Source organism: Notothenia coriiceps, unplaced genomic scaffold (assembly GCF_000735185.1).
Source record: "Notothenia coriiceps isolate Sejong01 unplaced genomic scaffold, NC01 NC01_scaffold00037244, whole genome shotgun sequence".
Taxonomy (NCBI): Eukaryota; Metazoa; Chordata; class Actinopteri; order Perciformes; family Nototheniidae; genus Notothenia; species Notothenia coriiceps.
Genome location: NW_011369945.1, coordinates 1,362,649 through 1,389,144, shown reverse-complemented (window position 1 = coordinate 1,389,144; position 26,496 = coordinate 1,362,649). Strand labels below are relative to the sequence as shown.

Here is a 26,496-nt window from a genome sequence, read left to right as displayed (position 1 = left end):
TTGGCCAAGCTACCACAAATAGTTTTACAAATGCTTAAATTTTGAAGCACCGTTTTCAACTTTTCATTATGAATAATTTCTCCGTCATTAAATTCGGGTTTTTGTTTTCCCGGTGAACGCCCGGACTGTTGTTTGACGCACAATGCTGCGGCTACAAGGCATTGTTTTGGGGCAGCCATTTTCTCCCGTCTCCTTTCCGGTAAGGGATCTGTCCAGTGGGTTCCTAAGCTAAAGGAGGTTTATAAAGAAGTTTTGACAACCTCTCTCCTTTCATTTGGAGAAAATGGAAACGGCACTTACATGCTGCACTGACGTACTTCCGGGTCCATTTCACGTTGGTTTAGGAAGGTCCCTTAAGCCTAGAAATGGTCACTATTGGAACGGCAACCCCGGTGTTCGAGTTTTTTTGGCCCGCAGCTCGATCGAGACCGATCACATAGGCTACAGGGTAGCGATAAGCTAGAATTGAATTTTTCAATAAACTACTTGGCTTTCTCCTGCTCAGTGACGTGCGGTGAGCTTCTGCTGGTGACTCGGCACTGGACTTTTTTCAGAGTCAGATTTAACAAATATTATATTTTGACCTTAATCAAAATATCGGTTATTTTCAAAAGCTTTTTAGGTCTGGATGTTCGATCATTTTAAAACAGACCGTTCAAACAAAAGGATACCCGAAAATCATAATATTGGATTGTTTCTATTCTTCAGTACAGATCCCATTTTCATCTTCAATTGTGGTCTTACCTTGACTTGAAGATTTACAAGTCCCATGCTCTTTCTCTGGACAACAATCTAGTTCGTTTTTGGTAAACAGTCCTCCTTCTTTTCTGTAGTTTCAAAAAGTTCTAGTTTGTATGTTTAATGGTCTACCGTCTCTGCGAGAATAACAGTAGCAACAAGTAACCTCTGGGCTCACGGTGCGCCCCCTTCAGTGCGGCAGGCAGGTTACTGGCTCGCTCTCCTGTGGCTTTTTTCATTGCCGTTATATGGTAATGAGGACAGCGAGCCTAAATAATCCATATATACTGTTAAATAAGTTACTTTCAGAGGAACTATGGAATTGGCTGAGGATTAACATTTAATAAAGGTGGAATCTACCCCACACTATCATTGGTGACCTAACAATGAGATGGCCTACAACAGGCATGCGCTTAGGGCCCTGCTTTCCAGACAGTGTTCTGTGGGGGTGACACATCTCTGAGGTGAGGCAGAGCTCAGTGTTCCTCACCTCACCCTCAGTAACTGGCTTGAGCGGATCACAAATAAGTTGCCCCGCGCTAAATTAGTGCCCGCGCTCCAGCAAATTACTGTGGGCTTACGAGAAGGCACGCAGCTCGGTCCCTGCCTCACTCTCTCCATCCGCTACCGGGTAGTTGTAGCGGAGCTCGGGGCAAATTAGCTGATTTTGATGCGATTTGGGGCGATTGGATCATACATTAATACACTTACATCATAGGATCAGTGGAGACATTTTAATTATTATTTACATTTAGTTTTTCTTAATGGTTTTCGTACATGGAAGTATGACAGGTGAGGCGTCTGCCTCCCCGCTGACCTGCAACGTCGCCATTAAAGTAGTAACCTGTGCAGCGAGAAGAGTGAAAAAGGACTGAACTGCGTTGGATCAACACCGGCACTTATGCTTCCGGTGGTTCATACGAGGGTCAGCAGTGACTTTTGTAAATATTCCGACCTGGATGGCGAGAGCAGAAGAGTATTCGAGTGCTAAACACGCCTCTGGCGGTCAGATAGGATGAATAGAACTCACACAACGACGCTGCATTTAATCAAGATCACCTATTAAGTTGTAAAATTGCTGAGTGCATGTCAAGTCTTGAGTTTGAAATTTTTCCGCTACTTCGCTTGCCCCCCCCCCTAAACACTGTCTGCTCTTTTGCGCCTACTCCCCCCCCTTCCCAACTTGTAGGCGACTTTGGGTTTCGTGAAAGGGCTATATAATTATTATGTATTATAATTATTATTATTACTCAATGCCTGGGTGCTGTACAGGAGCTGCTTGAGGCCAGGAGAAGCATTACCGAGAAGGGACTTCATGCTCCAGCTGGCACCACGAGCTGCGCGCTGAGGTGGATGGACCATCAAAAGCGCCACCACTGCGGACCTGCGCTTCAGCGCCGGTGCTGGTGCAGAAGAGCGCAGCGAGAATGACCTGCATGGTGAAGGCCACTGGGCATGCCAGAATAAAACGTTCTGCACAATGTGTCAACGTGTGGGGTGCTGTGTGGGCAAATGCACAGCGCAAGGGCTCAGTGTTTGCAACAATTGTGGTTTGAGTGTTTGTGAAGCGTTCTGATCGCATGTGTCGTTCGCTTATTGTTCTTCTTCTCGGATATTTTTTGTTAGTTTGTATACCGTTCTGTGTTAGTCGGTGTTCATTATATAACAAATACATTATTATATTAATCTTATTTATTGTCATGTTGGTTGCGTTTTTTACGAGTAGAAGGCTATCAGAATGATATGAAGCATTTTTCCCTTTTACGAAACACAGCCTAACCATTCAAGCGTTTATCTAGCGAGAGCTGGGTAATATTTCATACATAGATATGCAGCGAGTCCTCGCGCTGGTGGATTTCGGGCGTAACATAAACATGACGTGTTGCTATAGCAACGCCTTTTGGTCTACTGCTGTTATAGAGAGAGAGGATAGATAGATAGGATGGATAGGATATAAATAGACCGCCTATATACATAGACGAGATGAGATAGGGACAGGTAGATAGTTATAGGATAGATAGAGAGAGAGGAGAGATATAGATATCATACCTAACAAAACACAAGGTCTAACACCAAGCATTTAAATCAGCACCTGTAGCGATATTTTGATACTTCATGCATCCGTACAAACCTATATAATATGAAAAGCTGAAAGTCACAGATGTATATGGTATAAATATCATCCCCTGTGCGATCAAAACGCTCACTTGTTCTGTATGGGTACATTGTACTTGGAAATCAATAGCTGGGTAAAACTTTCACCGTTGCGCGTTTTAGCTATACAGCGACTTGGCGGTTCTAGTGTTAAATGTTGTTGGGCTAAAAAAATAGCATGCAAACCAGCACTTTCATTTATGAATCCACTTGCACACAAGATAAATAACAACAGACGTATTTTTTCATAATTAATCTTGTATAAAGAGTTGAAAACTGCTAATAATACTTGGACTGAAACACCGAAAATAAACCTATGATTGAAAATGGTTAAAAGCAAACATATCGGTAATCATACAGAAAGCAGAAAATAGATTTTGGATTTGCAGATTAGTTTCTAAAAAAAACCTCTCAAACATATTAACAAACATATTTTTCCTGTGTCTTAAGAAAAATCCTCCCGGTATGTATGTAATTTTAACACATTGCTGTACATGCTTGAAAAAAAAAGGCTATCTAAGATAAAGTTCCATTGTTTCCTGTTTCAGTCCTTCGTGTTATTAGCAATCACTTAGACCTTGTCAAAGACTGATGCCCCTTTCTTGTTTTCAAAATCTCATTTTAAGAAATGAATGACATCTTTTTTTGTCGGAGAACTGTAGCTCTTTACATCACGAAGCCTTCTCCTTAGCTGCAGTGGTTCTCAAAGTGGGGGGGCGCGCCAGGCCAGGGCGCCAGAGGCATGACAGGGGGCGCGAGAGACCAGCCGAGGAAAAATGGTTATAAAAAAAAAAACACATAAAAAAAAAAAAAATGTTTTTAAAATTATTGATTCGAAAACTAATATTATACGGTACTATTACGTCTGGGTCTCTGTGTTTCATTAAAGTTTGGCTCTGTGTGCTGTTGTGTGTGGAACGAGCCATTTGTGTGCGCGTGCACGAGTGGAGGAGCGCACCGGTACCGGGGAGATCGTTGTTGTTAGCTTCTGGTGCGTAGCGAGCTTACCGCTAACGGATATAAGGAGTTTTTTTCAACAACAAAGTGGATGATTCGAGGAGTCCTCTCCTGTCAGAATGAGAGACTCAGGTGCAGCTTAAAGCGACTCTCAGTGGTTATCTCCAGTGGGTCTCAAACGTTTTGGTCCGATTAATGTTAAGACAATTTATTTTCCGAGGCCCCACGTTTATATGAGTCCATTATAGTTTATAAAAAAATAAGAGAATAAATTAAAAACAGGTATGAAATACTTATATGACATTTAAAAAAGAATAACGTTATAAAAAGGTAGTGATTTGGTAAAATATCCATAAAGAAAAAGTAAATCTGTTTACAGTTCTGTTTCCAATGGGTGCGCTTGGAGAGATGCATATCCATGGTCTCTTCATATTGTGCTCTCAAAGCTGCAGCGACCAGTATTTGATGCTTTTAACTTCCATATTTTAAAAATCTTCCCAGGGAGAGCTGTGCAGCCCCTGACGGCCTATGTGAGGTCCACACAACCACCTATAAAAATAACACTCTTACCCCTGCTTACACCTATTATGCCGTCTGAGCTGATTATCGTGCCTTCATTGTAACAGGCTCGCGTGGTACACTGGATGTGTGTTGTGTGTGGGGATTGTTTGCAGCTAGAACATTCCACTTTGTTGCGACCTAGACTACATTAATGGGAAACTAATTGTTTGAGCACCCTCTATGAAATCAAGCTTACCCCACAGGGGCACCCCCAAATTGAGAATCCTCTTGCGACCGCACTGAGCCTGACTATGTTTGTGTTGAAGGGACCCGACTTGTTTTTTCACTCCAAAGGGCGGACCTGACAGAAAAAGTTTGAGAACCGACTGCCTTAGTGTGTGGTGTCACTTGTTATCAGTGAATTTGATTCTGTGCACCTGGCAGTGACCCATGACTTCTGCCCATTACACTTTTTAGCTCACAGTAATCTGTCTCCCTCTCTCGTAGCCTGGCTTCCACCCCTGGTGTATTGTTTTCACATGCTTTTTTACTTTATCTCTAGCTCACCAAGTTTTGAACATTACTGATAGTTTGTCTGAAAAGAGCAAATGATCGATAAACTGAGCCAAAGGGAATAGGGGGAAGAACATTTTAATTGAGAATTTTATTTTGAGTTACATGATATATAAACATTTAGTAATCATACAATTGCAGGTTGAGGGTCCGGTTTGTCCTTGCATGTCAGCCATTCACGGTGTGAGCGCATCTTTCTAGTTCAGTAGTCCTGTCACTTTCAAACATAAGGGCTTGTGCAAAACTGTTTGTGCCGAAATATGCAGCCCCGCCGTGAATATACCCCCCCCAAAAAAAGATGCTTCTCTATTAATCCCACCCTCAAGCATTTTTAGGGTATAAGTTGTAGGATATACCAATAAATGGAGCAAATTGTCATATATGTGACCATTTTATATGTTAAGATAGCAAGGGGTGCATATCGTGCAACCAGGCCTGCCATTAAAAAGCCACCCCTCAAAAAAAAAATTCTATTAATCCCACCCCTCTTCAAGCCGCTTGATGGTAAAAATCCATTAGCTCATTTAGACCCGAATTATTAACACAAAAAGGTAAAAGAGTAATCTTTAAAATGCAAAAATATGCTGACAAAGATTATGTAACATTTGTAAACATATATTTTGATTATTATATGGAAAATATGTCAAATGAAACAATACATTTTAAAGCACAATTATACAGACAGGGCGTCACAATTAAATAAAAAAATAAATAAAAAATAGCTAAAAAAGAAGTGACGAATGAATGCAAAATCCAGGAATCGACAACCCAGCCATCAAAATACGGAGCGAAAAGTTTAACCACAAGAATGAAGAATCTATGAGCTACCACTAAACGACTCACAGTCTGAAAATTACCATTAAAAAAAACCCTGGACGTTTACTTTTCGTTTTAAGCATCGTTTTAAGGTGTAAACGTTTCATTTTCAAATGCGCGTTCCCGTGACAAGTGCATTTCACGGCGGGGTTGGGTAATTCGGCGCAACACCGGCTTGCAGTTTTGGTTGATTTGGGCATATTTCTTGGACAGGCTACTTTGTATACAGACACAGTTAATAATAATTGTAATAGTCCAGTTATAGACGACATGACATGTGTTGCTGTATTTTTGTGGTAAAATGCATTCATCATCATAATTATTCTATATCATTTACACAGTGCCTGTAAACCGGAGGAGAACGCTGGCATTTATTCTCCTACTTGAAAGACTACGGAGGGATAGGGTCTGCAAAATTAATTTATTTTGGGGATTGACTGGATGCTCTGGCCGTTCCACTTCCTGCCCGGCGCTTTGCAAAGCCTCGCGTCTCGCGGCAGAAATAGCCCAGCCGCGTATTTTTAGCGGAGCCCAGCGCCGAAACGCTTCTGGGGCGCTTCTGGGACGCTTCTGAGGCGCTTCTGGGACGCTTCTGAGCCGCAGCGCGTCTGGTGGAATAACACCCATTGATTAGAGTGGCAGTGATTGCTATGCACGCCGCGGCGCAGCCGTAACGCGGCGCAGACGGACCCCTCGATTCCACCGGGTCCGTCTGCGTCGCGTCACGGCTTCGCCGCGGTTTTGGTCCAGCCTCCTCCGGCGTCATAGGCTACCCTACCGGGCGCGTTTCAGAAGCATTTCAGAAGCGGAGCGTCTTGCCTGCCGGCTCTCAGTTGTTATTGATTTGGGCATATTTCCTGGACATGCTACTTTGTACAGACAAAGTTAATAATAATTGTAATATTCCAGTTATAAACGACATGAATAAAAGATGTGTTGCTGTATTTTAGTGTTAAAAAAAATGCATTCATCATCATAACTATTCTATATAATTTACACAGTGCCTGCAAACCGGAGGAGAACGCTGGCATTTCTCCTCCTACTTGAAAGACTATGGAGGGATAGGGTCTGCAAAATTAGTTTAACGCGGCCCATAACCCATTGACTAGAGTGGCCGGACCCGGTGGAATCTAGGGGGGACCCGGTGGAATACAGGGGTCACAATGCAATCAATAACCATTTCACAAGCCAAACTTTTAATTATGTTTTTATTGTAGGCTATTGTATGTTTATTGTACTCTTACAAAATTGTCTTATATTCTTTTATGTTCTATTATTGTTTATCCTGGTTCTTTATAGAAGCCCAAAAGCAGCATCATTCAGGGAAATTCAAAAAATCTGTTTGTGTTCTGAAAGTGTTGGCGCATAGTTCATCCCTACTGGGAAAGCTGCTTCCAGACTGTGTGTGCACTCCTGTCTGCGCCTGCGGTTACCAAACAATGGGTGGCTCGTCGTGAGCCCATCGATTCATTCAACCAACCCCAAGCCAGTCTCCACTGCTGTAATGTGATTTATTAAAATCATACTTACATAATTGGTTCATGTCAATTATTACTTGTGTAAGTGATATTGATGTATTACAGCGCTGGTCTGCACGTTTACAAGCCAACGTTTATGCCTCAAAGTGTTTAACAACTTGTATAAGGGTGTTGATGAAGGGCAGTGTGACTTCGTGACTATTATGGCTTGTTACCCCCTCTATAGGTTGCAAAAACTAATCTTATATAGGCTAACCACCAAAAAGGATTGGGGGTATTGATCAAGAGCAGAACAAAGTTCACCCACAGTTGACTCTGACTTTTCTGGCCAATCTTAGCCTTAGAGGCGGGGGATAGAAAATGTGCAAGATGATACATATGTGCTTCACTTCCTCTGAGGAGAAGCCGAAGTCAGCAGAGGTGCTCATTCAGTGGAAGATACTTTTTTTTTTTGAGAAGATGGTCTCAATTAAATCGCCGTATCTGGTGCCGGTGTCCTGCGCGCAGGCTCTCCTTGGTGTGGGCTGTCTGGCTGTCGTCCTCCTCGCCTTACTACTGGTTCGCCAGCTAATGAAGCAGAGAAGACCCCCGGGCTTTCCTCCTGGTCCATCTCCCATCCCTGTGATAGGGAACATTATGTCTTTGGCCACCGAGCCGCACGTCTTCCTCAAGAAACAGAGTGAAATTCATGGCCAGGTAATGACTCAGTTTACAGCGCATTTTAGGACTGCAGTGCTTTTTTACTTAGTGCTCTGCAAACTGTGCACTGCATGACCTTATAAAAGACGTTAAAGTATTTCATGACACACACATGCACCCACACACACATTGGGAACTAGCTATGAGACGAACAAATGAGACTCGCCCTAACATTTTGCAGTCTGCAACATTTGGAGGAGAAAACGCAACAACAAAAAAAACTCTACCCAAAATAAATAAATAATGAAAACACAGCCTTTCTTTTGATTGCAAGTTGTGCTTTTTAATTGTAAACTTGCTTAATGTGCAGAGCTGGATATGTGGGTTGAGAGCTAACCTTAAAAAGGGGTCAGAGCAGTTTCATTCACTCATTCTCCTGTTAGATGGCTCATGGAAACCAGTTTGGATAATTGTGCCAAAGAGTAGGCAAGGAACATTTTGCGAAATGCATTCAATCATAACATCTCACATTCCTTAAATAGGCATTCAGAACCATTAAAAAGTGTAAAGTATACAAAATACATAAATTGTTAATTTTGCAATGTGTACCTTCCAGATTTTCAGTCTTGACCTTGGAGGCATCTTGACAGTGGTGCTCACTGGTTATGACTGTATCAGGGAATGCCTTTACAATCAGGGCGATGTGTTTGCTGATCGCCCATCGCTTCCTTTGTTTCAGAAAATGACCAAAATGGGCGGTAAGATGATATTATAAGATTGTAATGCATACCAATTCTCATGCAACACTATCTGAATAATTACAGTTGGCATGATGCAATTAGTAAACTTTTGTCTCCACCTTTCAAAGGGCTTCTCAATTGCAAATATGGCAAAGGCTGGATTGAACACCGTAAACTGGCTTGCAACTCTTTCCGTTACTTTGGCAGCGGCCAGAGGCAGTTTGAGAGGAAGATCTCAGAGGAGTGCATGTTCTTTGTCGATGCCATTGACGAACACAAGGGAAAGCCCTTCAACCCCAAACACCTGGTGACCAACGCTGTGTCCAACATCACCAACCTGATCATTTTTGGACAGCGTTTTACTTACGATGACCGCAACTTTCAGCACATGATCGAGATATTCAGCGAGAACGTGGAGCTAGCCGTGAGCGGCTGGGCACTCCTCTACAACGCCTTCCCTTGCATTGAGTATGTGCCCTTTGGAAAACACCAGAAGCTGTTCCGCAATGCTGCTGAGGTGTATGATTTCTTACTTGAAGTTATAAATGGTTTTTCACAAGGTAGAGTGCCACATGCACCTCGCCACTATGTGGATGCCTATTTAGATGAGTTGGAGCAGAACAAGGGAGAACCAGGCTCCTCTTTCTCCCAAGAAAACCTAATCTATTCAGTGGGGGAGCTTATTATTGCTGGCACTGAGACCACGACGAACACACTGCGCTGGGCCATGCTGTACATGACTCTCTACCCTGACATACAAGGTCAGTAATAGCAGAAACTTCTTCCACATATGTGAAGATTTTATTTCTATTCTAACCCCTAGAGAGACATTTCATGCACATCTGTTTGTGGGTTGATCTAAATAATGGTTATGTAATGTGTGAATACATGTCTAAGAGTGTCTGTTTTTTCCATAAATAGAGAGGGTGCACAGGGAGATCGACAGTGTGATTGAAAATGGAAGGGTACCCACTCTGGAGGACAAACAGAAGATGCCCTATGTGGAGGCTGTTCTGCACGAGATCCTTCGCTTCTGCAACATTGTCCCACTTGGTATTTTCCGTGCCACCTCCCAGGAGGCAAAAGTCAACGGGTACACAATTCCCAAAGGCACCATGGTGATCACAAACCTCTACTCAGTGCACATGGATGAGAAGTACTGGACTGATCCAGGTGTTTTCTCACCCCAGAGGTTTCTGGACAGCAATGGCAACTTTGTGAAGCGTGAGGCCTTCCTGCCTTTCTCTATGGGTCAGTCTTTATATGTTTCTTCTAAATTCCAACACTCATAAAACAAATGATTGTGGCTCTGGTCATTTATGAGTCATGATTGACATTTAAAAATGTAAATCATTTCCCTCACTTGCTTTACACACTGTATTTTGTTCATTGCAATCTAATCCCCCACTTATATTAAATAGGCCTACAAAAGCTTTAAAAGAAAAATGAAAACAGATGTAGTGCCTGTTTATACACTGTAGCAATGCTACCATTAGAACATCTTAGTATTTATTACAACAATACAAGTAATTAAGTTTGAACATTAAATCAAATGTAATGTGTGGCATTCGTATTGTATTGCTTTAAATCTACACAGACTGTAGCTATAATCAATACATCCTTCATATTTACAAAAAAAGAGGGATTGTCTGAATTCTAAAACCAATATGGTCAATGAACTGTGTTAAACATACATGTGGATTTTATGTCAATATGATGTTGAAAATGATGAAGATTATGGACAGGAGCAGAAAGGGTAGACAGCAGATTTTGATCTAACATAACGATTAGGTCACAGGAAACAGAATACACTTTCTCATCTGTAGTATTCCCCAATGTCTATCTTGTCATTCTAAACAGTTTTATGAATTGGACAGATGTTGGGCCTGTGTGTGTGTCTGTCTAAATTATAGATTTTTCTTCTTCAGGGAAGCGTTGCTGTCTGGGTGAACAGCTGGCCAGGATGGAGATGTTCCTCTTCTTCACCACTCTGCTGCAGAGGTTTCATCTGCAGTTCCCTCCAGGAACCGTCCCCACTGTCACTCCCAAACTGGGCATGACCTTGCAGCCCCAACCTTACTCCATCTGTGCTGTCCGCAGGCAGCAGAAAAGCCCTTGCACTGGAGACACTCCTTATCACATGTAGGCACTAAAGGAACTTTTAACAGCTGGTTCAACTGTTGAAGCCAGAATTTTATTTTGCACAGCAATGCAACCACACAATGCAGGTGCATAAAACTGAATTGCGTCACAGTTTTTGCAAATGTTTAAGTGGCAAATGTAGCTATATACAAATAGACACATGATCCAGTTTATTCAAGTACTATTGAATTGATTTACTGAGCAATATGCATGTTTGCACGCTATTTTATCTCAGCAGGGGAGGCGACAAGACTTGGTGACCCAGAAGATAGTCTGGGAAAACTTGTGTGCTATTGATTTAGTTCTCTGTAGCTCAGAGTTGATCCGAGCCCAGAAAATTAGATGTCTGAACCTTGGTGCGGTAGCAATGGGTTAGGTATTTGTCAATAATTGATAGTAAGTACACCTATGATGGTTCATAGCCCTGCCTTCTCAGGACAGCGTCAGGTCAGACAACTGACACCACTTATTTGTACATGTGTGGTGAAATGGCACTTTCCAAGAAAATTCTGAACACTGTGTGTTGAAGTTGGACGTGGGCCAGATTTACATCATCGGGACTGACTCTGACCCCTCCTCCAGGGATTGCGCTCTCTGGAAATTGGGTCTCTCAGAAGGCAAATGCAACCTTGGTGGATTTCTGGAAACTGACTATGTGACACTGATCAGATAAATGGTGCTTATCAGTAGCCTACTAACAAAGTACTGCATTTAGATTTGAGGAGAACATGTGTTTGTACATTTTTTGTAATACTGGTGAGTTTTTTTGTGTATTCATAAAGACTTTCTTAAGATATTTAAAACTTGTCCTGTCATCTTTAAACTACTGCCAAATTCCTAAAACAAAACTCATATATTACGTAAAAACACCACATATTTATGTTTATATTTATATTTACGTTTTATCCACATAATAAGACCACAGATTATCTTATTTATTACTTAAATATTTAACTTCAAGAGATACAGCCCATTGATTTTGTGACCGAGGTCCTAGGACATCACCATTTAAATCACATGACATTAACTGTGGGATCAAAAAGGTTAGAAGCAGCTGTGTAACCCATGTTCTGAGTTAACCTCTCTTCTTCACACTGCTCTCCTGCATCATGTGCATTTTATTATTTTAGTCTAGTTCGGGGGCTGGATTAGGCCAGTGTATCCTATTTAAAAATGAACACACGAAAGGTTAACATCCATAATGGAGTGATATTTCAGGCAAATTTTCGTTTTTTAATATTTTTAGCCAAGTTTTCCTCCCCGCCCTCTCCTGAGGGAAATATCTGGCTCCATAGCATGCTAAAAGCTTCAATATGTCCATCTGATAGTTAATAACTGTGTTAGACTATCTTGGTGCTGGGAAGGTCGTTTACAGTTGGTTTTTAGTTTTCCACCGAAAACAGTTTCCTCCTTCTGCCAAAAATAAAACTGATTAGTGTGTTGCAATGGAAACAAAACATTAAAGTTGGGTTCCATAAAACATATAAGCTGAGAGACTGGTGCCAAGGGGAGCTATAGAATGCCGTCATAAATGTCTGTAGGTTCATTATTACAAGTTACCTATTTCACCCTTTGTGAATGTAAACATATGTATTACAGTAGCTTGTAAGGCTCTGCACACCCACACAGGTGTTTTCTGTTACTCTGGCTGATCAGACCTTTGCTCAGGTTGAAGCTGGGTGGAGTTAAACAGGATATAAGGCCCTATTATATAAATGACTAGTGCATAAGATGTCCCACCTTATCAGATGTCAGTCAAGTAGTTTGTACACAACCACTGCCCTGAGAGCAGGTCAGATCAGGTGAAGAACAAGTGAAAACACCTGTGTGGGTGAACAGAATCTGTGTTTGGAGTCTTTAAGGTTATTCCCATCTGTTTATTTTTAGTGGTATGGACACAAAAAGAAAGCTGTGTTAAATGTAGTCTATTGTAGTTTCACAAAAACACACACCAATAAAAATCAACGAGAACTTCGGATAATTTAGGGATGGTGTTTTATGACAGCTATAAATAACAACAAAAATCAGTTGCCCCCACAATGTAGATAAGGGTGAATGGTTACATTAGACAAACACACGTATATTGATGCTACATAAGGGTAACAACCATTCATAGATGTATTTATGGCACAATCATCAGAGGACACTGTAGTTTGAAAGACTGCACAGTGAGAAGCCAACAAACCTTTACAACTTAATGAGCTGGAATATAGCGGGTCAGAAGCTACCGAGGCTTTATGATCCAGCATGGGTCCATGTGAATAAGTTGACGACAGAGCTGTCAGAATGTATATGGCTCTGACCTGAGTCCGACTCTGACTCCTGCCACCGTCACTGCCATTTTGAGTCTGGTGGAATACTTGACTCAAGGTGTTTCTCTTGCAATAACAGTACTGGAGCCCAGAGGCAATTTGCCAATCAGCGTATCACAGCCCACAAACTACTGTATGTAGGTAACGTTTGGCACGAGTTGGGTCAACTGAGACAACAGTGATAGAGAAAGATAATGTGGAATACAAGAGTGGTTATGATGCAGAACCGGGAGAGGCTGAAACCAAGTGAAAAATCAAAACCCCAAACCCCACAGTTCCACACCTGTAAAAAGAAGTAGATAAAAACTCTGGAAACACAATGGTACTTACAGGATCTCAATTTACAATATGTCAGCTGCGTGTAGAAAACAGATGCATTCATTTGATTATTTAAAAAATATATATTTATATGCACATACTCTTTTGTACAGCGGCTAAACACTCGTTTGGTATTAAAACGTGCATACCTGTATCTATTGTTTAGTATTTAAATAGTACTATCTTGATTTACACTGCTTACTTAATATTTTGTCCAGAGATTATGATTTAATAAGGTGATAAGATAAAGGAGCAAGGCAACACTTCTGCCTTCTCTTCCCTAAAACGTCTTATACTAGTGGAATGCCAAGAGTTCTTAGAGACAAAAATAGAGAACTAGTAGTTTTTTAAGGTGCCTCACAGCACGTCTTGATACTGTATGTATTGTACTGTATATATATAAACAATAAGTGAAATTAACCCTGGATCCCTTCTTTACACACTGGCCGAGTTATGGGTTTGGCAAAAAAAACAATAATAATTGAGCAAAAGGAGTTGGATGAGCTTTACATTTATCCGAATATCAGTGTCTGCCATCAGACCAAAACACTGAATAGACATTTTGCTGTTTGTTTAAAAACAGAGTAGATTGTGCAATGAATTTAAGAAAAAGAGATGACCTAATAGACTGTTGTAGATCTGCGAAAAGGTGTTGATGCAGGACAGACGTTTGCAGTCTGCTGACAATCAAGATAAGCCCTTCTCCAGTGAGGTTGTAAAAAGGTTATGCAAACAGTGAATGAATGGCCGAGAGACAGCACATGCTGTATGCTCCTCCGTCACAGAGGCTTTCATTGCTTGAATTTGTTTGTATTCAAGTTGTTCATTAAGAGATTACAAACTACTTCAGTCACCCAGATTTTAATTTTCTGACTTTTTAAAGTGTATTTTATATTAATGACATAAATTCTTGCAAAATAATTATTCAACTTTTGTGTGAATCCTGAGTAACCTTTAACAAATACTTAGAATCAAAAAAGAAAAAATGAAGAATCCATTCATTGAAACAGCACTCCTGATCTCAAAGCAACATGTTAAAACACCAGAGGACATTTCACTGATTAGAAAGCAACCATTACTGAAAGGACACACAAACATATACACAAAGTACATGGTCAAATAATTAAAAAATGTGCTGTCTTTCTCCCTACTCATTCTCTTTATCACATTCCCTTCAAAAATATTCACACACTCTAAGAAAAATGAAGCAAGGACAGTTAAAATATCCAAAACAAAAAGACAGGTGGTACACATGAGTAAAAGCATCAAAAATGATGCAGATATAATGCTATTATTCAGTCAACATTTCAATAATGTCTCTGTGACTGAGTCTGATACAGTGTTTCGTGTCGCCAGCAAGGAGAAAGAACTACACAAGCCTAGGCTCTGGGCCGATATGGACTCAGTAAAGGTTCAGACATGCACATTTGATATATATATATATATATGTATATGTATATATATATATAATTCAAAGATATACCTGACTTTGAGGCTGAAACAGTCTCAGTCTCTTGTCTTTCCGTGTTTGCTTTGGTAAAGGGTATCAATCACTTCATGATGTCGCTTGCTTCATTATTTTTCCTCTACCTTTCATTTTTAAATAGACAGGAATTGTTTTGTACCTAAGGGAGGTGTAAGCGCTTTTCCACTCAAGGCAGCATCACAGCCGGGTCACCGTGGAGTCGAGCAAGATACTGCTCCACTCCGTCCACACTCTTCTTCTTCTTCTTCTTCTTCTGCACCTTTCCTCCACAGTTCTGGTGCTTTTTTTTCTTTCTGGGTGCACTCGACTCTTCATGGGTTCAAAGTGCATAGGAGTTGGGCTCCCACCGTTGCAGCAAGGATCCGCTCACAGTAGTAAGGCCTTTTTGTTTCTCCAAAAAACAATGTGACTGCTTAAGCATCTGAGTGTCTGCACAGTGAATCTTTCAATGTGTGTGTGTGTACGTGTAAGAAAAAGAGAGGGAGGGAGAAAAGTGTGTTTTATGTGCATCTGTCTGTTTGTGTCGGTGAAAGGCAGGTGGTTGAGGGACTCATGTCCTTGTTCTGCCTCTCCTCTTCTTTTTCACGTGTCTCTGTTCTTTCCTTCGCCCTGCTGCTACTGACGCTCCTCTCCCTCCTCCTCCTCCTGGATGACCTGGATGTCATCTGAAGGGGAGGTGGGCAGGCTGGCGGGCAGGTTTGGGAGGAGGCCGTCGGGCTGCTGCTGTTGTTTGCTGATCTCTTTGCTCTTCTCCTCCTCCTCGATGGTCTTTATCCACACCTTGTGGTTCTCGGTCAGGTGCTGCATGATGCTGCAGAACAACCTGCGGCGTTTCTTCCTCCTCTCTGCAAAGAAATCACAATTCAATGTTATATAAAATCAAGATGTGCTTACTGTTATCTGTCTTTGCATGATAAACTTGACAGTACTGATGAGCCTTTGGTTATTTACTTGGTAGCAGCTCATCCTCTAGCTCATCCTCCTCCTCTTCATCTTCATCTGTGTCGCTGTCCACCTGCCCTTCCTCATCGTCTACATCTGATCCCTCTCCATTAATCCAGTGGCCAGGAAGAAGGCCGGCGGCTTCATAGGAGTTACAAAGTGGTCCTACAATATGAGTGATGAAGGACTCCTGTAGCTTCGCTAGCTGAGGGGAGGAGCGGTCCATGAAGGGGCTGATGGGTAATCCCAAATCTGCCTCCTCATCACCCTGCAGATAAAAAACAAGGAGTATGGTTAAAAATTTCTCCGGGATACAAATACTGTATTTGGTGATGAGGCTCGATACAAACTACATCACAGAGCGCAAGGAGTTTAACACTTTAATATTTTTTTTATTGCATTTTTTTACATCGACAAATCATCTTTCCACGCAGGACAATAAAAGACTGATCTGTTATATCCAGGGCTGCACATAACTGGTGCGCAGGTGCACCCCCCGCCAAAAAAAGAGCATCGGATCATTTGAAAAAAGGCGCATTTGCGCACCAACATTGAGAGAGAGAGAGAGAGAGAGAGAGAGAGAGAGAGAGAGCGAGAGAGAGAGAGCGAGCGAGAGAGAAAGAGAGATGAGAGAGAGAGAGAGAGAGAGAGATATTTGCGAGTTGCATAAGAACTGGTAAGATAGCAGGGTTTCCCACATAGACTTTACTTGGGCGGGCCGCCCAGGTACATTAACGGCCACCAAAGTATAATTCGCGAGCCATTCAGGTTGATTGTTGTATCCGTCCGCGAGCACGACGGCATCTGCGATCCCTCGCTCTACCCCTCGCTATCGCGTGAAGGGTCTGCTTTATGCGCTCTGCACAGTAACCCCGCTGCGAGGCTCCGGCGAACAGTTCATGAGCGTGCTCACTAGCGCACCCCCCCCCCCTGTTCATAAAGTCAAGTACCCCTCAAAAGGTACGGTTTATTTCATTTTAAGGATGCGCACCAAGCAACATCTCCAGGTGCTCCTTTGAGAACCAGGGCAAAAAAGTTATGTGCACCCCTGCTTATATCATCTTTATGTTTGCATCTCTGGATAATAATTCTACTACTTATTACATTTTAATATCGTTATTTTGTATGACTTTATTTATTTTATTCGTTACCCTTCTGTTTAGATCAATGTGGGACTTTTCAAATGGTGGATTTGATATAAATGTGTGTGTTATGTTGTCTGTCTAATAGTAGTTTTGGTGGGAATGGGATTGTATATCCAACCCTAGGGTATACAAATTAAGATAATCTTGTTTTTAAAGATATCTAACTGTTAGCCTTTTATTAGATGGGACAGAAGATAGACAGGAAAGGTGGAAACAGGGAGGAGAACATGCAGTTCAGGGCCGTCACGGGATTCGCACGTGGGCTACTACTTAAGTAAAAAATGCAAAAGATATAGAAACATTGAAATGTTCTGTTGAAATTGAAAACACTCATTAGCATAAGCATGCAGTCTCTACCTGCTCATAAAACTCATTGACGATGCCTTCTGTCCACTTGAGGTGCAGATCACGGACTTTGGCTGGCCCATTGATATCTGCCAGCTTGATACACACTTGGCACACCAGCAGCCTATCGTTCTCATTGGTCCAATCGATTCCTGGACTGTTCACATCATTCACCTGTACACAAACAAACAAACAATGGATGCTTCACTGCAACGGGTCAACAGATTTATCCCACATCCATAATGCTGTGTACCGCTAAACGTAACTGTAACGTACCATGCTTCGTTTCAATCAATATTTTGCCAGAAATTAAAAGAAAGATAAAAAGATAATGATAAATTGTAATAATACTTCTTCATCTCAGACCTTGGCATTGAACTCAGCCAGGAAGTCAAAGTGCTTCTTGAGGTCTGTGGCCAGTATAGCTTCGATGACGAGGAAGCGGAAACGTTTGAACTCCACATGATCCAGGTTGACCAGGAAGTTGAACTCGGGCCGGGACAGGTAGAGGCTCCAGCCAGACGCAGCGTGGTGGTTCTCCAGCACTGACCTGTCATTATACAGCACCGCCTGCAACACACAGGAGGGACAGCCAAGTGGTGAGAGCGGGTAGAAAGGTTAAGCTAAAAGGTTCCAACAATTTCCTCTAAAAGGTCACATAATAAGTCTGCATCTGTGTTACACAATTTGTAATCATGGCTTAAAAATTGTGAGATTAACAGGACATAAGCGTATTTGGTTATGAAAGTATCAAGTGCAATTTTAGCTGAGGGGAGAATCAGGTTAAAAGTAGCTTTAAAAATCACTTTTTAAGGAGTGGTGGTTATCAACATCATTAACAATCAATAGGTTCAGGGTTCCCTCTCCTTTCTTTTAACCCAGACAGTTTGAGTGCTATCACTGGTCATGTTAGGAAAATACAATATTTAAACTGGAGCACGCAGTTAACCTTTTCAGCTCCCTTTTTAAATGACTGACCACAGTGAGAGAGCACAATGGGATTAACTGGCCATGTGGTGGGGAGTTAATCTTATATATGATGCCAATTGAGACGCAGTTTGTTGGGATAGATTAACTTTTGTGTTAATCTCCTTGACATCATATAATCCCCTTTCTGTATTATTTATAAAAATATATAGAAAGTTCACATCATTTGTTGTTAGAAGGCAAGTTACAAACCTGTTGCAAACAATGTCCCTCAACTTAGAGTGATTTACTTAAATGACTACAGACAAAATGGTAAACTGCAGCAAATGCAGGATCCAAAATGATGTATCACTTTATAATAATCCATAAGGGGTATTCTGTATCTCTTTTTAAAGCTTGGACAACTGCAATTATACTGGAAATAGACACGTATGTTATATACAGGTATTCTAACTTAGAATTGTTACATTTTGTATCTTCTCTATCAACTTATTTCCTCATGTTGTGTTTATGTTTGCACAACCAAACACCAAAGTAAATTCCTTGTATGTGGAAACCTACTTGGCAATCCATTTGAATTCTGATTCTGATTATAGGAAACCTAAAAAGCACAGTACTGTTGGATTTGCAAAGAGAGAGCCGACAAATGTGTCAAGACATTTGAGAAGATTTAAAAATGGAAAAATGTAGTTCAGTTAAGTTTGACGGTGTGTGAAACATCTACTTTAGTCTAGGATTGCCCCGATGTACACATAGGACAGGACTAATATCGTGGCGTCATTAATGAACTAAGTATGTAACAGGGGTCATAACAACTCCTGAGCTACCTGGACTCTGTTGTCCAACACACCAGTTGTATTGAAATGTCAGTTTGCATAAACCCATATTTTGAGCATCCTATTCTCTGTTTCTGTAAACACAAGAGTGTTTATGTGTACCAGCTTAAATATCAGATGTTTGTCAGGACAATCTACAACAATTCCAAGTACCAATGAATGCTGCAGGTTACCTGAGATGCATTAGTGGCTACTAGAAAGGCATTTGTGCGACCGGGATGATCATAGTCGTGCATTGCAGCTGCTACATAAAGGGCCATGAGCTCCAGGGCAGGTATGTTCCAGGCCAGGCAGCCGTAGCTGTCATCTGAAATGGAGGAGCTTTTAGAGGAGGCGTAGGACACCCTGCCTGGAGAGATCCCACTGTCTGAATCTGAAACATGAAAATAAACAAGATGGATGTCAAAGTGTGTCACAGGCATCCCTGTTCTATTCTCATTTAATCAATGCACTACTTCAGTTTCTGATATCACTGCCCTTTTCTTAACCCTTCTTATCAAATGGCCGCTGTCAGTGTTGATAATATGAGCAGCAGGTCATTTCTGATGGAGCTTATTTATCATCAGCTGAGAGGGGATTGTAAATGTCTGCGTTTTAAACAAACCCCCATGTGTTCTCTTGAGTAACGGCCACCTCCCATTACAGAAGAAACCAAATCAGTGAGTATTACTGCATTTCTGACATCACAGGGTGTCCAAAAACTGGTAGAAGAGTTTTTTAATAAAGTAGTGGAGTTCACACTTACAAACAGGTGCTATTAGCAGGAAAGGACAAACATTTTAAAATATTTATTTCTCTATATTTGGTGAGAAAATGCTTGGTAAGATTAAGAGGTGAAATTGTCTCAACCTAGGACCTAAGAGCTGTATTTAAAATGACTACCTTAAGTGTCTTTTATGAATTTCCTTTTTTTCTCTTGTGGAGAAACATAATGTTTTTACCTGTGTCACTTCCTGTCACATGCTCGCTGTGAATCTGCTGGAACCCGGGGATTTGTCGAGTGGTCAGGTACCAGACAGCATGGAGCACATCAGTAGCATGGACTCTGTTATGATCTGTAACCATTGTCGATTCAATTAGTCAATTTCACCATGTACAGAACATTTGAAATTATATCTATTTTTATAGACAAGTCAAACTGCAACCTGATTCATTCAATAATTGACATGAACCGCGTGGGATATTGCATCAACAAACAAACAAACAAACAAGAGTCCTTGCATTTCTTGCACATTACAAAATGTAATACTCACAGGGAATGTCTCTGTAGCCACTTTCTAGAGCACAGAAGTATGACATGAACTCCCTCACAGGGATCTTAAATATCTCAAACAGACACGTATCCTGGAACAGTGTGTACGTCACCTGGGGAAACACACCAGCTTTACTGAAACACCAATCGCAACATAACAGACACGCTCAATGAGCCTCAGTGGAACAATAAAAGTACTTTTTGCACATCATTTTGCATAGAAGAAATGTTGCAGTGTTGCATTAAATATAGAATGAAATGCTTAAAGTCCTGCAAATATGATTAACTACAACTTAATAGAACAGTCTGTTTAGGAGACTCAATCAGAGTGGACACATACAACAATTAAAACACACTGCTACTACGTCTACAGCGACAGAAGATGACTGGTGAGTGCTTGTTGTACTAACATAGCTGAGTATCCTTCCGGTCTTCCCCCCCGTCCTGTCCACCAGGTCAAAGATCTGGAAGTTCCAGGTGTTCATCCTCTCCATGAGAGCCTCTTGGTCCTTCAGCATAGGATCTAGTCTGAACTCCTGCTCACCCTGGAGACAATCAGAAAAGTTGTAGATTTTAGCATGAATATTGTTTCCATTGGTAAAAAAATGAATCCCTATGAAATTACAAATCTAGATAAATGGTTGAAAACTACCATGGCTGATATGGTCTTTTATGGAAGGGTAAAATACAAATAACATGATAAATAGAGTAATTGTTTCATCTGCTGTGCTGCGGGAAACATTCGTATTGTAACTAAAGCCCTCTGATGGAGCACACCTCTGATTCCTGAGTTTGCTGGTCTGTGCTCTTGTCCTTCTCCTCCTGCCCCGTGTTTCCTGCAGCATCTGGACCCCCGTCCCCCGACACGTCCACCTCCACGCTCTCCTCCCTGATCAGAGACTCTCCTGCGAAATCCAACCCTTCACCTGCTGCACACACAGAGCACAGTGCATGGAGAGACATGAATATATGGACTCACGAACACAACTACATTTTGACCACACTACTTTCATGTTAAAGTGACTGGATTGCAGTCACAGAAAATAATGTATTAATTATATTGATTTGCCCTTAAAGTATTTGAATAAATACTATAATTACTGGTTAATTAAAGATGATGTCTTTTAATTGTTTTCCAAATGACTCTTGGCTAACAGTGGTTGTTGTTGTAAACTGAATAGAGAAAAAGTAAACCCTAATAAAACAAAAGGTATAAAGGCTAGTGTGGTTAACATGGTCAATGGTGATTGTGGAAAACCACTGAGAAAGAATAGGCTTATTTTTAATGAGCAAGTCTATCTTTTTTTTTTATGTTCTCTACTTACACATTTTAAGTTTATTAATAAAACTCAATTTTAAAATGTAAAAGGAAGCAGCACGAGGGTTAATTCATAATACCAAATGTTGCATCCTCTGTGTGTGCTCCTCTGTCTTTGTTTGTGTTCCTCAACTTGCATTACATTTGGAGTCCAACAGAGGGCAGCATTAAACCCCTAACTGCTTACAGTAGTGATTCTCTTTCAAAACAATAGCACTGTTGAAGACTGTCAGTCATTATTACGCTCTATAATGTGCATTTCATATTTCTTGTACCTGAGCGTCTGCGTTGAGCCTCACTAGTGAATGTTTGATAGGATTCCCCTGCGTCACCGCTGGTAACGCCCTTGAGCATCTGACGACCACAGCTAGAACGGGATAGACAATCAAAGATATAACCAACTGCAGTACAGCTTTGGTTATAAGCACTTACACAAAACACACTCTAACATGCAAATTCGTCAGTGCAGGTCTCACCTGGTGCACAGAGGGAAGGCGGAGCTACGGAAGGCCTGCTGGAAATCAGGTGAGCTGAGGGTGTAGCCCAAGGGCTTGTGCAGGTTTAAACTGACACTGGGCTTTGTCAGGAAGTCAGCCGTGTCCGGGAACTCCACAGGCGATCGAGTGACGAGAGACAATGAGGAACCTGCGAGAGTACCGTGGCTGGGGGAGGTGACTGGGCTCAGGCTCGGAGAGGCCCCTGGAGGAGAGGAAGGGGGTCCAGGGAAAGAGAGCAGCATGAGATGATATCAAAACGTGAGGAATTAATCTATTGTCTTTGAGAAGTTTTATGGTGGAGTATCACCTGCTCTCCTGGACCCTGAATGGTAGGTGAGAGTAACAGATGAAGACCTCTGCTTGGGAATGGTGAGCAGGTTTGGATTGGGTCCATTAGACAGACCTGAGCTGGAGCACAAAACACAACACGTGTTTTAAAAAATATACAATTCAAGGCTGCAATATCCTTAGTCAGCCATGTAATACTTTTATAACAAAAATAGGATTATTTTAATATCAAAAAAGCCATCTGCCATCATAGCTAGTGTCTACTGCCATCCAGTGGAGACATGTAGACACAACATCCAGTAGCGCAGGTTTGAAGTGAATTGAACACCGTGAAATGGATTTGTTAACATTCACTAACAGGGCACAATTTCCTCTTAATGCAGTAAGTACCATCATCATAGTTCAAAGACGACATTATCATGTGTTTACAACTTCTTCTGCTTTTGCTTTCTCTGTGCAAGCCACACTAACACAGCCAACATGCAAGACACAATGCCTCACACATTCACACGATCATTTTTATAAATTGTGACTATATGAATATAACATGTATTTACATTTTATTTGTTTAAGCAGGATAATTAGGTTATCTAACTCTAACTTCAAACAACTAAAAAAGGCATCAAACCACGCATATGAAAATGACTACCTCTTCAATCGACAAATTAGGAAAAGAAAAGAACTGCTGACTGGACAGTGATGAGTACTTATGATTACAGAGCGACATGTTTACATAAGTCTAGAATAACTTTGCTTTTCATGATATTTATTGTATTAAATCGGATATGTATTTCATATTTATTCCACCCTAGCAATAAAAAGTAACTAACCATCTGGAACATGAAGCGAGCTGATGAGTGGAAACTGTTCTGTTAGACTCAGTGATGTGATGATGGGGTTGTATATATTGTAAATGATATGAATTTGTAGTGAGACAAGGAGGTTTGTAAAAGAAAAGAAACAAATATGATCTACATGTTTCGCCTGGTCCATTCAAACAGATGTATAATTCACAGTTGACCTGGTTTCCTGTTAAGTGCACTATATTCCTTTTTATAAAGAAGATGTTTTTTTGTACTTATTTAGGGCTCACTGAGGCCTATTCATAACTTTGTTGAGGCTGACCAAAACACTAGAAATAAAAGATCCTTATATTTCAACGTGCACAGATGCTGCTGAGCCACCTGAAGAAGATCAAACCATACTGTAGCCGCGATCGCTCATCAAAAAAGGCCACTCATGGAGGTTAGCAGTCAGAGTTCCCAACGCGTGTTGTGGTGAAGGATGAGGTCCACCATGACGTCATTTGTAATGCTTTATTTCTTTATACAACGTTAAAATGTTCTTTTACGAAGGCCTATCTAAAATCTTGGTTAAAACATAACAATCACGCACACGCTCAGACACGGTCAACACGGTTGAAAAACGTGTGGCTTCCTCTCTAACCTCTCATCCCAGCTGATCACCTGTGCCCACATATATAGGTTAATTACCTCCCGTGCTCCCAGGTGCGCAGATTGGATGATGACGCGTTCACACACACACACAGACAAACCCCGTGCACAACCCAAAGCAAATTGGCTCCAACACACCGGCCCCTAATTGTGACTGTATAATAAAGTGACAATTACACCAAAACACCAGTGGAGTCAATTAATAGTAAAGAGCACAAGAGTGTCTCAGTCCAAAAAATTTCCAAAAAAGGGAAAAAGTAATCCGAACATAGGGATCCATGTCAGTTCTTCATTCAGCTTCCTGGAGAAGACAGATCTTGGTGACTGGTCGTTCCAGTATACTGCATTTTGTCTGGACTTTAGCAGACCGCACCAGTCCATGTGCGTCAGGAAAGGTCTGCAGTATTTTCCCCAGCAACCAAGATCCACGGGGGGCAGTACAGTCTGCAATGATGACGATGTCTCCTGTGAAGAAACTCCTCTTCTCCTTTGTCCACCGTTGACGTTCCTGTAACAGTGGTAAGTACTCCCGGATCCATCTGCGCCAAAAGAGATCTGCCAGGAACTGAACTTGCCTCCAATGTCGTTTGGTGTACAGGTCGCCTTTCTCAAACAGTCCAGGAGGTTGAGCAGGTTTCCCTTTAAGCAAGAGCAGATGATTGGGCGTCAATGGTTCAAGATCATTAGGATCATCCGAGACCTTTGTAATGGGACGGTCATTGAGAATGGCTTCAACCTCACACAGAAGAGTGTGTAGTCTCTCATCATCCACATTTTGCTGGTGAAGAACAGAGTTAAGCACCTTTCTGACCATACGAATGATCCTCTCCCATACTCCTCCATGATGTGATGCAGCAGGAGTATTAAAGCTCCACTTAACTTCCGACTGAAGTAGTGAACTTTGAATTTTCTTCTGATCCAGAGCAAACAGGAGCTTCTCTCAGTTCGCGTTCTGCTCCCACAAAGTTGGTTCCGTTATCTGATCTGATGCATGAAACTTGGCCTCTTCTAGAAATGAATCTTCGTATGGCATTTATGCAAGAGCTGGTGTCTAATGAGTAGGCGATTTCCAGATGCACTGCACGGCTGGCCATGCAAGTGAAGATAACCCCGTACCGTTTGCAGAGGCTGCGGCCTACTTTCACCTCAAATGGGCCAAAATAGTCTACACCCACATTCGTGAATGGTGGAAGGTGAGGCTGAAGTCTGTCTTTTGGCAAATCTGCCATCTTTTGTTCGCCCAGCTTTCCGCGATCACGCCTACAGACAGTGCAGGAAGAAATAATCTTCCTGGCAGAAGCATTGCTGTTGGTGATCCAATACTTCTGCCAAAGTCTAGAAAGCAGATGATTTCTTCCACAATGTCCAAGCTGTTCGTGAATGTGGCGTAAGATGAGAGTGGAGATGTGTTGATCTTTAGAGAGAATGACTGGGTGTTTCACGTCATTAGGCATTGCTGATTTGCTGAGCTTTCCTCCCACTCTTAAAAGGCAATTTTCTATCACTGGATCCAGTTTATAAATGTGACTCTGTTTGCTCACTCCAGACTTAATTCCTTGCAAAGATTTCGTCATTAAACCTTTCCATTTGACATAATTGAATAATGGCTCTCAATATCTTCCATGGACAAGGTTTGACCGCCCAGTGTGGCTCTGAATCTTTGCATCTCCTTTTCAACTGTGTTCTTATGTTGAGTCATATCAAGTCCACTGCTTAACGCAGATGCCTGTATATCCTTTCGTTTTTGACTCAACATCTGCAACGTCCTTTTAACCTGCAGAGGCCATGCAACTGATGTTTTCAGCCTGGTCCATGATGAGAAGTAGGTTATCATGTGGTTTGTTGTAGTGTGTCCATCCTTGACGATGATGGCGTTCACTGTCGCCTCGCCTTTGACCTCTGTGTCTTCATCGCTGACAGAAGCACATTCCACGATATTCACAGGCCACTCTCTCTCATTACTCAAAAAGAACTACTGGGCCACGAATCCATCTGCTGCCAGTAAGAAGATGCTCAGCTTTCATGCCACCTGATGCCTCATCTGCTGGATTTTGCTTCGTACCAACGTACCTCCATTGTGAGATATCAGTGGCATCTCTTATAGTAGAAATCCTATTGGCCACAAAGGTGTGAAAACGCTTTGTTTAATTCCTAATGTACTTCAGTACAGTTGTACTATCCGTCCAGAAGGTTGAACCTTTCAACTCTAGCTGCAGCTCAGCTCTCAGCATCTTGTCAACTCGCACTGTAAGCACAGCAGCTGTTAATTCCATTCTCAGGATTGTCACTGTCTTTACTGGAGCAACTTGTGCTTTTCCTAGAAGGAAAGCTAGACGTAGTCGGATTTTTTCCCCTGGAACTCTCAACACAGACTAACGCCGCGTTCGAAATTTCCCTGTAGTGACTTTGTCGTTCGATGACGACGTTTTGACACGTCTAATTGCGATGTCGACCCTACTAGTTTATGATGTTGCTTAGTCGACGTCACCCACTTCACCGACCTTCTGGAAGTTTTCGTTCGTATAAGTCCACGGTTCCACATAGTTTTGGATTTCCTAAAACCTGTCCGGTGTTCACGGTTTGGACACTCGTACTATGCCGTGTTCACAAGTATGGACGCAAACGTTTTACTTGCCTT

At 41.7% G+C, this 26,496-nt stretch overlaps 3 protein-coding genes across 5 annotated transcripts in view; 1 reads left to right on the top strand and 2 right to left on the bottom strand.

Moving 5' to 3' along the window:
• Positions 1 to 854, bottom strand: part of calca (calcitonin/calcitonin-related polypeptide, alpha) — a 14,343-nt gene extending 13,489 nt beyond the window's left edge. The window contains exon 1 of the mRNA XM_010793175.1: positions 745 to 854. Within this exon, the coding sequence (XP_010791477.1) occupies positions 745 to 771 (27 nt within the window). The 5' untranslated portion in view covers positions 772 to 854. The remainder of the gene's footprint in view (positions 1 to 744) is intronic.
• Positions 855 to 7,676: 6,822 nt separating this feature from the next.
• cyp2r1 (cytochrome P450, family 2, subfamily R, polypeptide 1) lies at positions 7,677 to 11,489 on the top strand. The gene is made up of 5 exons (XM_010794131.1): positions 7,677 to 7,913; positions 8,473 to 8,614; positions 8,725 to 9,357; positions 9,518 to 9,847; positions 10,525 to 11,489. Exons 1-5 carry the CDS (start codon positions 7,677 to 7,679, stop codon positions 10,740 to 10,742), a joined length of 1,560 nt encoding a protein of 519 aa, XP_010792433.1. The 3' UTR covers positions 10,743 to 11,489.
• A 1,225-nt stretch (positions 11,490 to 12,714) lies between these two features.
• Positions 12,715 to 26,496, bottom strand: part of pde3b (phosphodiesterase 3B) — a 50,616-nt gene continuing 36,834 nt past the window's right edge. Inside the window, exons 5-16 of one of the 3 annotated variants that reach the window (XM_010793172.1) lie at positions 22,424 to 22,524; positions 22,096 to 22,318; positions 21,895 to 21,986; positions 21,079 to 21,230; positions 20,712 to 20,846; positions 20,303 to 20,414; positions 19,991 to 20,104; positions 19,223 to 19,422; positions 17,653 to 17,856; positions 17,299 to 17,460; positions 15,806 to 16,064; positions 12,715 to 15,699 (exon numbers count right to left, since the gene is read on the bottom strand). In XM_010793172.1, the coding sequence (XP_010791474.1) occupies positions 15,470 to 15,699; positions 15,806 to 16,064; positions 17,299 to 17,460; positions 17,653 to 17,856; positions 19,223 to 19,422; positions 19,991 to 20,104; positions 20,303 to 20,414; positions 20,712 to 20,846; positions 21,079 to 21,230; positions 21,895 to 21,986; positions 22,096 to 22,318; positions 22,424 to 22,524 (1,984 nt within the window). In that variant the 3' untranslated portion in view covers positions 12,715 to 15,469. Of the gene's footprint in view, positions 15,700 to 15,805; positions 16,065 to 17,298; positions 17,461 to 17,637; positions 17,857 to 19,222; positions 19,423 to 19,990; positions 20,105 to 20,302; positions 20,415 to 20,711; positions 20,847 to 21,078; positions 21,231 to 21,894; positions 21,987 to 22,095; positions 22,319 to 22,423; positions 22,525 to 26,496 lie in introns of those variants that run through there. The other 2 variants (XM_010793173.1, XM_010793174.1) reach the window with 2 other exon arrangements.

Bases quoted from the DNA above. Each gene is read 5' to 3' on its own strand.
- cyp2r1 (XM_010794131.1), top strand. From the start codon at position 7,677: ATGGTCTCAATTAAATCGCCGTATCTGGTGCCGGTGTCCTGCGCGCAG. The intron at 9,358-9,517 runs GTCAGTAATAGC...TTCCATAAATAG, and splicing joins TCTCTACCCTGACATACAAG to AGAGGGTGCACAGGGAGATC. The intron at 9,848-10,524 runs GTCAGTCTTTAT...TTTCTTCTTCAG, and splicing joins CTTCCTGCCTTTCTCTATGG to GGAAGCGTTGCTGTCTGGGT.